Source organism: Chaetura pelagica, unplaced genomic scaffold (genome assembly GCF_000747805.2).
Source record: "Chaetura pelagica isolate M959 unplaced genomic scaffold, ChaPel_1.0 scaffold189, whole genome shotgun sequence".
NCBI lineage: Eukaryota > Metazoa > Chordata > Aves > Apodiformes > Apodidae > Chaetura > Chaetura pelagica.
Window position 1 is genome coordinate 3,006,513 of NW_009970716.1, and position 12,345 is coordinate 3,018,857.

General features: G+C 35.3%; 1 protein-coding gene across 1 annotated transcript; it reads right to left on the reverse strand.

Annotated features, from left to right (window-relative positions):
* Window positions 1–200: 200 nt before the first annotated feature.
* Window positions 201–12,100, reverse strand: NSUN7 (NOP2/Sun domain family, member 7). Its single transcript, XM_010006151.1, has 11 exons — window positions 11,812–12,100; window positions 11,362–11,420; window positions 9,866–9,996; window positions 8,553–8,705; window positions 7,179–7,362; window positions 5,395–5,605; window positions 4,619–4,762; window positions 3,784–3,885; window positions 3,170–3,287; window positions 2,404–2,521; window positions 201–869 (listed from the first exon to the last, which is right to left on the reverse strand). Exons 1-11 carry the CDS (start codon window positions 12,098–12,100, stop codon window positions 201–203), a joined length of 2,178 nt encoding a protein of 725 aa, XP_010004453.1.
* Window positions 12,101–12,345: the final 245 nt, after the last annotated feature.

The following is a 12,345-nucleotide window of genomic DNA, read 5'->3' on the forward strand; positions in this document are numbered from 1 at the left end:
ATAAAGCACAGCAAAAAGCTCTAGTTTTGACCTCACTCCCCATTGAACCATGTATCAGTCTTATGTAGCTGAGCTGCATTCACTTTAAAGTGTAATTGCCAATTTAAAATTACTGTATAACATGGATATTTCCATGCAAATATCCCATAATGTATATATTTTCCACAGCAAGATTATCCTGCAGAAAAATATACTGTAATCTAAGTGTAATTATTAATATTACATAGGAAAGTATTTCCTTCTGTGTAAAGGTAGGGACAAGCTTTGCAGACGCCTACAGCCATCTGCGAGGATGGCTGAGCACAGACTGTAGGAGTATCCTTACCACCCTTTGCTGCAGCCCAGCAATGAAAGCAACGACGCATTGATACCCTGGGTTTACTTCCTTGCAGACTTAGGTCTGGTGTTATCCCTGGAGGAAAAGCAATTTCCACAGTCTTCAATGAAAGCTTTCTACGTTCTGTGTGTGCCTTTCTAGCAAGTGTCTGCCTTTCATATGTCACTTTGCCCGCGGGTGACAAAGGAGGTGTGTGCTTCAGCACTTGAGGCAGAGCTTTGGCTGAAACAGGCTTGATCGCCTTCTTCAGCTGAACCGAGCCACTTGTTTGGTTCATGGTCTTTTGTTTTATGTCACCAACTGCTTTAGAGACTGAAACTTCAGCCTTCATCGTGGATACAACTTGATGGTACAGGAACTCTGCCGTCTTCAGCTCCGTGCCCCTACTGGTAACATTACGTCTGCGCTTTTTTGCTTTCCGTTGCTTTTTTGCTTTTTTCTCTGAGTTTTCTACAACAATGTCATCTAGCAGTTCTTCTGATGCAGCATGAGGCAAAGTGTCTTTAACAGACACATTCTCAGAAGTATCTTTCTGAAAAATTTCAAAGAAAGTAACAATAAGCCACAACACAGAGCTGCAAACTCAATACTTTAATGCCAGATTCCTCAGAACTTACTCCACAAGAAAAAAATGGCAGAATCCAGCAGGAAACCCCTTGTGATAAATTATAACCAAACTATTTTATTCAAGAAATGAAGGTGACTAATGCGTGTCTGAGCATTTGCTCTTCAGAGACTTTGCCCTCTGTGGCCTGAAGAGGGAAAGCTGAATTCTAGCCTTGGTACCACATCTCCCACATTGACTTGCTCTGTAACATGTCTGTAGTAACATGCATATACATACAGTGTGTATCAGAAACAGTTATTAAAATGCAGAAATATTATAAATAATGTTAAACATCAGTAATTTTCGTGATAATGAAAATCCCTTCTCATAATGCATAAGCAAGGAACTCTCAAACTGGATTAACTAGGAACCAGATCAATATCTATACAGGTAAAGAGAAGCAATGGGCAAGAAACTATTTACAACTAGCTAAGAACAAGTATTGTATAAACAGAGATTTCTATTTAAATTATAAGTACACATTTTCTGCCTTGCATGAAGTCTTCATTTTCATAATGACCTAAAAATTGGCAAAATATATAAGCAGTTGCTTCTGTGCATTAGAATTTTGACTAAAAATAACTCAAATCAACTACTTGGAACAAAACTGTTTCTCTGGAGGAAGAGAACATGGTGGACAGATGTACACAGCAGAACTACCTAAAACCTACTAGCTAAGAGAACCAGGTTAAAAAATAAAAAGATCAATAATAGATAACTTGAAAGGCTTTTAATGTGTGATTCTCTACTTCTAATAAAATCATCTAATTCCCCAAAAGACACAAGCCTCTTTCAAGCACTGTAATTGCAGTTTGACAGGAAGTGGTACAAATAACCAAGTAAGATCTCATATTTTCAATTAAATTCTAATGAAAACCCCCTCCCTTTCTTTTTTTGGTGAAAAAAGTCCTGCTTTTCTCAGACACGAGGAAAATGATGATCAGAGATGCAAACTAGCCTGTCAAGGGATCCCTTCCTCAGGATTCATGCCAAGACTTTTCCATTTACTCAGCAAAAGCCCCCCTGCCTTTCAAGGCCCATTTGCATATGCCTTAGTTTTGGAAGGAAACATTCACACCTATTTTATTAAAATTATAATGAAGTCTCAAATCCCTCGTGGTGACACTCTCTGCTTGGATACTGGTAAATCTGGGTGACACATACAGACGTAACAAACAACAATATATTATTTCTAGATATTCCTAGCACTGGTGTATATTAATAAACTGCTCTGATCATGAAAAACTGCAGAAGAAAAGGCATGTGTAGGAAGCATATGTTGTACTCATCATAAAATTCTCTAAGTGGCACACTCAAACTGCTCACCTATCTTTGTTCTTAAGACAACTAAAGAACAGCCAGGAATTAATTTTAAATGATCCATTTCATATACCCTTTTGTGGAAAATAGCAAGTCTTTTTCTGTTGAGTGTTTTTAAATGGTAATTTTCTTAGCTTACCTCTCTTTGCAGAACAGCCAGAAAACAGCCACTGGAAATTTCTGATGGCTCCATTTTGAAAAACAACTCAGTGGAAGTATTTGAATCGGAGCAAGTATTAAAAACAGGAGGAATAAGCCTGTAGAAAATAATAAAATAACCAGAAGATAATGTTTAAGGAGAGAAAAAAAGAAATAGAGATTTACTAAAAGTCATTTCCAAGTTGTGCCTTTCAGTGGCATTTATAGAGAGCCTATTCTCAAAAAAAAACCCTGCCATTTAAGAAAGTCTTGAGAATTAATCTTTTTAGAATTCATTGTATTTTTTCCAATAGTTAAGTATATTAACCACCAGATAATAAATATGCATGAATACAAATTAACAGCTATGTTCTTTCTTAGGTCTGTGATTACTGGGTTATCAAATTGTCCATGAAATTGGGGAATGCTCTGGAAACACCAAGCAGTACACAGAAACTGCAGAGGTGATGACTTTGACTTATTAAGTATATGCTCATAATAAATATCCACCTAAGCTAAAAACCTTAGGTTAGAAAAAACTGCCTATTTGTAGGACCTGAATGCTGTTCTTTTCAAATTTACAGTTTTGCATCAAACAAAAATACCAAAAAGGAAGAAAAAATGCACCAAAAGGAATGGAATGAAAGGCAGTAAAAAACTATCTTAAATGTTAATCTAATACAAGATTGATCAGTCTAGGTTAATAATTATGCTATGATTTAAAGTTATACTTAACTTTTCCATAGACAAAACTACTCAGTGCATACCTATATGGTTCTGCTTGTTTTCCTTCCACTTCAGATTTCAGTGCTTTTTTCACTACTAGTTCATTTTCTTCTGGGTAAACCGAGCAAGTGCAGTAAACAATAGCTTGGACTTTGTCAACTACAAAACAAACAAACAATTCCTACTTTTCTTCATACAGGTTTTGTAAGGACTGAAATTTTTAGCAATAAAGTATATTCTCCTGCATACATAAGTTTTCAATCTCTAGTGGTTTTTAATAATTAAAGTGTTCTTAAATATCTTGCAGATTTTAGCACAAATTCAGGGCTGCTCTCCAGTCTTTTTGCACAGCTACCAAAGAAACAAGAAAGAAACTCGCAGATGGAGTCATACTGCATTTACAACTTTTCCAAAACAAGAGTATGACTGAGCCAATTCTCCATATGATGTTAAAGATTATTGTATTAGTGACTGGTGAATACTAGGGCAGAGATACACCTTTAAACTTAGTATTATTTTTAATGGGGTTTGGTTACACACTTACCAGCAAGTAATAGAGTAATCTTCAAATTTTTAGCTATCTAAAAACTGCTGGCAGTACGATGGAATTTATAGTACGAAGTGTTCCCAGAAATCCAAGAGCTAGCACACTTACATTTCATTGCATGCATCAACTCATTCAGCTGCCTCTGAGCAAGATTGTTGAGTTTATCCTCAGATACACGTCCTTGGTAAACGTCTCTTAGCAATCCTGCATCTAAATGCAAAGAGTTGTAAATGTATTAATGCAACTTGTAGTAGTGTCTTAAAATTCAGCTCTTTGCAGAAAATGCTTTGGTAACAGACTTGATTATTACTGGTGCAGTGAGAAGGTAGGCTTTATGCATTACAATACCAAGGAATGCCTAAATGATTCTTCTTTACTCTCTTTACCTGTAATCACTACTGCCTCTTATTTGTTTCTATTTAATGAAAATTGTACAGTGAATAGGCTTATACAGTCAATAATGTATTCAAGGGAAAATTATACATACTTATTGGTATCTTGTAATACATTTTCCAACTACAGTCTTTTCACTTGCAAAGAAAGGCTATATACACTCTGCTCCCCAGAATAACTTTCCAACTTCATACTATTGACTTGAAATTGCCTTTACAAAATGCTCTTAATACTTCAGTGCCACCTAGATTTTTCTTGTTGAGAATCCCATGTTTGGCCAAATACATTCTTGCCTACTTCGTGTGGAAAAATCATCTTATAATTTTTTATTCTATTTTGTTTTTCCATGGTAGCCTGCATGTACGTTACACATACAGAATTATGCAAGTTGTTTCATATATATGTTTTATAGCTGTTAAAATAAAAAGCTAAAAGGAAGAGTATTTTATACAATCATACAATTTACTGAAACAGCTATGATGTCCAGCCCACAGTGCTTCAATACTATTCCTACCAAGAAGCATGAGCTAGCTACTGTATTAAAAGTTACCTCCGTGGTCATGTACAATAAAGTCTATTGGATTGCCAACACCCAGTCCAGAGCACTGTGGTAGCAACAAAATAACTTTTGCCTTTTTAAGTCTCCGGTTTCTTGGGTCAATCTCCATAAAGTCTTCATGTAACAACTGAACATCTGCAAAAAGGGAAAAACTCACAGTTCCACATACAAGCAAGCCAGCCTAATTTCAATGTGAGAAAGGTGAAGAGCCTGTGGTGTTAAACAGACTTCCACAGAGCTACAGCCTGCTAGACCCACAGAAAGTGCTCTGAAGTATGACCCACTGATTTCAAACAGATTGAAGGACTAGCTAGACCTCCACATCTTCTGCTGAAAAGACTCCTAATGGGGTTCCAGAGTCTTGTTGCATTCTGGTTTTTACTGTGTCCTCAGGGTAAACTGGACAAGTGCAGGGGCTTTGGATTAACACACTCAAACAGCTGAAAATCAAACTGAAATAACAGCCAAGACACCAAATAAGTGGATCCAAAAGTTCCCAGCTACACCAGCTGCTAAACAGCAACTACTTATATGGAAAAATTCACCCTGACGTTTCAGGAGCCTGCATCTACCATGACATGGTTAATCAACTTTTGATTAACTTGATTGTATCTAAAGAGCTGTCAGTTCACCTTGTGGCAAAAAAAAAATGAGTTGCTGTTGCCCTCCCCAACTCTTATCTCTGAATTCTGATTGAATTACACTATATTTATAGATAGCATAAACATCTGTATTACAATACACAGACCAATGGCTTTAACACCTACTTTCACATCCCATGTGAAGGAACAAGTTCATCAGTTCATCTGCTTTTGCTGATGATTTCACTCCACAAACAAATATATTGGATGTGCTGTGATTTGTCAGCACTGACATATGGGCAATGGTCAGATAGGAACCTACATGGGCCACAAGAATGTCATCATCTTCATTCAACAGCACCTGTGCAGAGTGTACAGCAAGGCTGCGAGACTTATCCTAGAAAATAATGACAATAATTGAGTATCACCAACTAATCTGGCTTCTATGAATGCCAAGCTTCTTTTCTGAATTTGGAAAGTATTTCATTGTTTTCTTGACATATATGAAAGCAGACAGGAGAAAATCTAATGATAGCCGCTAATACAGAATTAAATCAAGTACAAAAACCAAACATCTTACTAAGTCACTAAATTTAAATAATTTAATTCTTGATAACACATATGAAAGTTTTACATCAATAAGTAAAAAGAATCTATGTATCACACATGTGTGCATCATCTCCATAAGGAGGAACTCTTGGCAACAGCCCATTCCAGAAAAGACTTGGGCCTCAATATGCAGAATTCATCCTCAGAGGCAGCTGAACAGCAAAATGCAAAACTACTCACATAGCTCTTCATGGTAATTAATGTGAGAAATTAAGCCCTCGCAGATCAAAGACCAAGATTTTGCTGCCATTCAAATAACAAAGAGGCAGCTTTGAATGCAGAAAGCCCAGGGACCTCTCAACAGAAGTAAATGATCTCATACTACAGGTGATGAAGAGACAAAGGTCCATCAAATGTTATCCCCACCAAATTACTTCACAAGGCAAAGACTGAAGGCAACAAGTACCATGCTTTGCACCAAATCTGGCAAACACTGATGATAAAGGGCAAGGAGAAATAAAACAAGACGCTAAACTTTTGAGTTCACATCAGTGTCTACCTATGCACTTACAGCATTCAAGTACCCTCCCTCCCCAGCAGAGGGAGACGGGAGTTTCTCACTTTGAATATTAAGTAGTAATACTCAACATTTGTTCCCGTGATCTATGGGGCTGTCATGTATAGTTCTTTTCTGTAAGTCTTCTATTCAAAATATTCATACTGAAATTAAATATTTAGTATTTAATGATTTTGTGAGTTGGTTAATAATTTTTTTTAAATTCCAGAAAATGCTAAGTATCAAGTGAAAATGTCCTTTGAAATGTTTCTGCTAAGCACTCAAGAATCATCAGGCACTTCAGGTAATTTGTGGTTGTGTGTTGCACAGTTATTCCAAACCATTGCTCTAAAACAGGAACGTCTGTCTCGTCTTGCCTGGATAGGCTAACAGTGGCAAGTCAGGAAAAATACCAAGGATATTTTATGAAGATTTAGGAACCACTCTGCACATAATACTAAGAACTGTCCTCATTCCACTGCAAATATGCAGCTGAAGAGATATTACAGTATTAGCGATACCATTATCTACTAAATGGGGGTAATGCATATAGGGATCTGTAGAAACTTTCCTCACATTTTCAAAACTGAGCCTGCCTCTTTGAACTGTTTTGATATTTATTTCAACTGTTTTAAGATGAAATTTAAAACATTCTACTAACTGTAGCTACCAATTATAGGCCTTAACATCTGCATGCTAAATTTAGTAAGTTAAACAGTTTCTAACCTTCTAATGATTAAAAATGTCCAAAACCTTGTGAGAGTTTGTAGCTTCCTGACCGATTTAACAGAATAGTCACTCAGTACATGACCTCATTCTAATGCAAAGCATTATTGTAGTTTTCAGTTAAGATTATTCAACTCACCTGCAGTAAGAGTTTGCAATCTGCAAAAAGATCTAAATTAAACAGTTCTTCTTTAAGAGAGGAAGGAAAAAACAATACATCCTGGCAATATTGGTCCAGACAGTATGTGTAATGGTCCAAGTCTGACACAGATTCAACTCCTGTGAATCCCTTCTTCTCCAATTCCCTGAAGACATCTTCAAGGCTGTTAACATACAACTCCGGCCATTAAATATACAAGAGTTACTTAAACAATAAAGTTCACATTGATTATATGGATTTTGTGTTTGTTTTTTTTTTAGTGTGTTTGTGTCTGTGCTTGTGCATATATAGATACATATTTTAAAAATAAATATGCAATATAGTCTACTGCTGAAATCTGAAATCTGCTACCTGTATTTTAGGCATATAAGTTCTCGTTTGAAATAATTAAGTTAATACGTCTGATTAAATAGATTAAGAAAGAGGTATGAGTCTCTAGAGGATGATTCAAAGCATCAAAACAACCATATGCTCAGGAGACACTGTAGCAAATTTACTACTGGAACAGTTTAGTTCTTTCAATTGCTTTCAATTTAGCCCAGCTCTCCAATGAATTTAATGGCTTATATCTGAAACAGTCTTTGTGTAAATGTAATAAAGGCATAAATGCCTACAATTCAAATATCATAAAGATTTAAAGGTGTATACACTAAGGATTGTTTGGTGAAATGCAGTTTCAGACAGTGCCATAAGCTTATATGGTACACTAACCATAGGGTCAATGCAGCAGCTTTTAGCTCACGTCACAACCAGAATAAGACACCTTCTCTAACCTGAAAAGCCAATAACCTTAGCACAGTACATTGGTCCAACAAAAGAATATGAAAACAAAATTCTTGAATAATTATAAAATGTATTACCTAACAAAATAGATAACAAGATGACCTGTTATGGTTCATATGTCAGCACAGAACTAGGAATACCAGTGTGACATATATAGTAGCCCACCAAATACAAGGATTTCAGAAAGTGTATTTTTATTTCAAGTTTATACTATCCTTACAGAATAAACACTAGTATAAAGTATTGTATTGTATCTGGCTTAACACTCTTTGCTGACGTTATGGCTTAGATTAATACACCTACTTTTAATAAAGTTTTCTCTTTCTCTGTTTTTCAACATGGATTTTACTCACCCATATCATTTTTTCTTACTTTATTTCCTCATTTATTTAGTGAAAGACAAACACAAACAACAGAGTAGTAAGAAAAACTGTCTCATAACTTTTTTACAATGTATTAACACCATTACTATTAATAATATAACCTGGAAATTCTGAAACAGGTGTGTAGCAAACTATATCACTTCATATGTAAAAACATCAACATTAGGTGATACTTTAAAGACCCTACCTGATTTTAAATGTGTTTATCCAAGCACATAAAGGTAATGCAGAGGCCCTTTGTTCCCGCTTCCGTACGGTTTCTGGTAGAGAGGATTCAATTGAAAGAGCACCGTGTTTGATGCGGTATCTTGCTAGTGCAGCTGCCAACTTGGTCTTAAAACTACAAAAACATAATGACAAGCTTAGTGAGTTTTGTAAGTGATTACACTAGCTATTCATGTGCAATATTTCTATTACAATACCATCTTGCTCAGAAAGCAGAACCAAAACTGAAGCCTCATTTTGCAAGCTTCTACAGAACATACAGTTATAGAACATTTTCTATCCCAGACAATGGGAGATGCAAGGTAGGAGCACATGCTAAGCCTGTTTTACCTAAAGGCACACAGGACAGGTGCCTCTCAAATATGTCAATTCTTTCAGCTAAAAACAAAGCAGATATGCTTATGAACTGCAATTTTTTTAATACAATAATCAGATTTTTTTTGTACATTTGAAGATAAAAACGTGTATGGACAGAATGAGTGTTTTATGAAAGCTGACCTCTGAATGTGTACAGAAAGAACACAAGTATGATGGCAACCAGGAGTCAGTTTTATTATTACATGAAAATGTTAAATACTCCCAGTATTTAAACTTTAAATAAACTTCATGCATATTCTTGATATGTGATAATTTAAAGCAAATGAAAACTTGCTAGTGATCTATTTTAATGTCAAGGTATATTGCTTACTGCCCTCCAGGAATACCCTGCACTTCTGATATTCATCAACTTTTTGGGCTATTCTAAATTCAGCAGCAACACAATTTTGTCCAACAAACGTCTGTCAAGATCATTAACAGACCAACAAAAGAAATACCTGAATATTACTTAAAACATTTATATATCCTCTTTCTTTGTTAAATATTAATTCTTGTAAGTAATTAGAACAAAGTTCCGTAATAGAAGTATTGCCAAATAAATGGGTGTTACTCCATTCCATGACCTCTTGACTCTGTTATAGTCATATTTATTAATGTTTACTGAGTATTTCTTTGCTAACATTTATGAAAAATGTTTCAACAACTCCAAAATAAGATGACACTGTTTTCTAGTAAAATAATCCACAATATAAAGATGGTTTATTAGCTGTATTTTCCTTAATTATAGGAATATGAAAGTTTCCCTTCAAACTAGGTTCTCATTTAAAATAAAAACAAAGCTCACCAAATTTGAAGCTGCAAGGCATCTGTAATATTGACAATTATTTTAAAAGACACTGGTTATACAAATCTCTATTTCTGCTAAGACATCAACAAAATAGTTCTTGGCATGTATACCTGTCAAAATAATGCTCTACTTTCTTAACTTCTTCTACAGGTTCTTCTTTATCCAAAATCTCTCGTGCTTGAAATTTTCGGTCTTGTAGGTCATAAAGCATCACAACCAGCAGGCTGGTTAATTCATCTGGCTGCAACAGAGAAGCAACTGGATAGAGAAAGTGACACACAGGAAGCCTTACTCCTTCAAAAAAGATCCGTAGCAAACAGCAGTCTCCCACGAGAAAGGCATTAAAAACTCCAATGAAACCCTTATTTGTGAGAACACGAAAGTAATTCCTCATGGAGAGTCAGTAAAACACTGAATAATTTTTTAAAAACTCAAAATACACAACTTAAATGTTGTTTAGCTTATCAAAATTTAAAACATTCTCCTTACATGACAATAAGAAGTTCTATCTTAACAACTTATAATGTTATCAAAGTTTATATTTTGAAATTATTTTTTCCTCATAAAGTAGTTTCTTGAACAGCTAAGCCAACAAAAACTTCTTGTCTTTCAATTTGTCTCTTGTGGTATTCTTCAGTATTGTAACAACCAATAAGCTCAGTTATCATAACTATTCTGCAGTTGCAACATATATAAAATCTCCTTCCTATGTCTAAATGTTTAAAACAGTTTAAAACTCCTTCTAAAGGACAGTAATTAACAGCACTTCAGTTACTCTTGTCTACCTGTTTTCATGGAATTACAACAGTTCTTACATCTTAAAAAATTCTAACCTTCTCACAAATACGACCACAAGCAGCTAGAAAACTTATTAGGGAAATACCACCAAATACAAAATGTTACCATGTGAGTCTTACTTCCTTACAAAAACAAGAAAAAAATCAAGTGTGATAGATTGTTTGTCTGCTCACATCCATCTCCACAAATGACATCAGTTCAGATGCATCTTGTAATTTTCAAAGGCATAAAAGACTAAATTGGAAGGAATAGCCAGCTCTAGATTTTATTTTCATGTTAAAGCAGGAAAGTATGTTGAGAGAGTAAAATGGATCAATTTTTCCAGTACAGGTGCAATACTTGTGTGCAATACAGTGCACCTAGGAAATGAAATGGGTTCAATACATTCTTTTATCTGATGGGGTTTAGTCCATGCTTTCCAACTCCCAGAGACAGGAAAGGAGCATGACTTTTTTTCCCCACTCACAGGCTGACACAGCTGGGAAAGAAAATTCATGGAACACATCACTGAGCAAGTTTCACACTGCAGTAAGTGCTATAGTTCACTTTTCTACCTTCTTTCTTCGAAAGTGTTGATTCCTAGCAGTAAGGTGTACCAGGAATTTCAAAAACAACATTATCTAGCATCCTGGAGACTGGTGCTTTAGACAACTAATAAGAAAGGACAGTAACATTTCAGTCTCAGGCTACCATATAGTTCAAAGCAACACATGATTTTTGTAAGGATGTTGCAGAATCCTCTGACAATATTCTAATTGCATCAACTCAGAAAATACAAAATCTATTTCCTCACTAAAATGTCACTTACTATGAAGTAGCATGGGTAAACACCACTATCTAACAATACTTCCTCAAGAAGATCTTGATCTGCAAAAAAGAAGAAAATATTGGCAATTTACACTATGAAATCTACAAGATTCTATGGAGAAAAAAACAACAACTTATAAATTGCTAAAAAATAAACCAAAAGTTTAACCATAATGAAAATTATGGTCAAACACAATTGCAAATTAACAAATCTATATAACTTCTTTACAGCAAAAAGTATAGAGTTTAAATGTTTGATTTTTACAAAATGCTACCACTTAGATATATTTACATATCTGAGGGATATGAGTGGTCTAGTAGTAACCTGCAGTTTAATAAAACTACCCAGATCTCTGCAGGGGGATCAGGCAGAAACTGAAGACTTTGTTTTTACACACATTCTCTGCTATATAATTTCTCTTGGCAATTTTTGGAAAGGTCTTGTACTTACATTTTAGAGCACTGAAAGCCAGTTCATAGGATACACGCTGGGAATAGTCATCTTTGAAAGTCAGTGTGGGAGGCAATGAGTCATCCCCATACCGCACCAACATTTTATCCTTAGGCTTTTCAGTACGAATGCCTTGGAAAATCTTAGCTGCATTCATGTATACGGCGTCGTGATAGCCATTCCTCCCAATCACAGTCATTGTTCTCTTTTCAACAGGTCCTTTTTCATCTGAAATCTTTTCACTAGAGTCTGAAGTATCATTTGTAACATCCTCACGTAAAGACACCATGTTACTTTTAGAACCTGGCTTTTCTCCTGTTGCTGATTGTGTAACTGCAAGTGACAATCCTGCCTCTGAAAAAAAAAATATTTGTATCAAATTACAATATTTTCTTTCACTGGAATAAACTTTTCCCTTCATTTTCAGGTTTTCAATAGAATTTATTTCCTAGGCTCTAGTCCCATTTATACACATATCATCTATACTTACCATAGAATGTCTTGGGTTGGAAGGGACATCTAAAGGTCATCTAC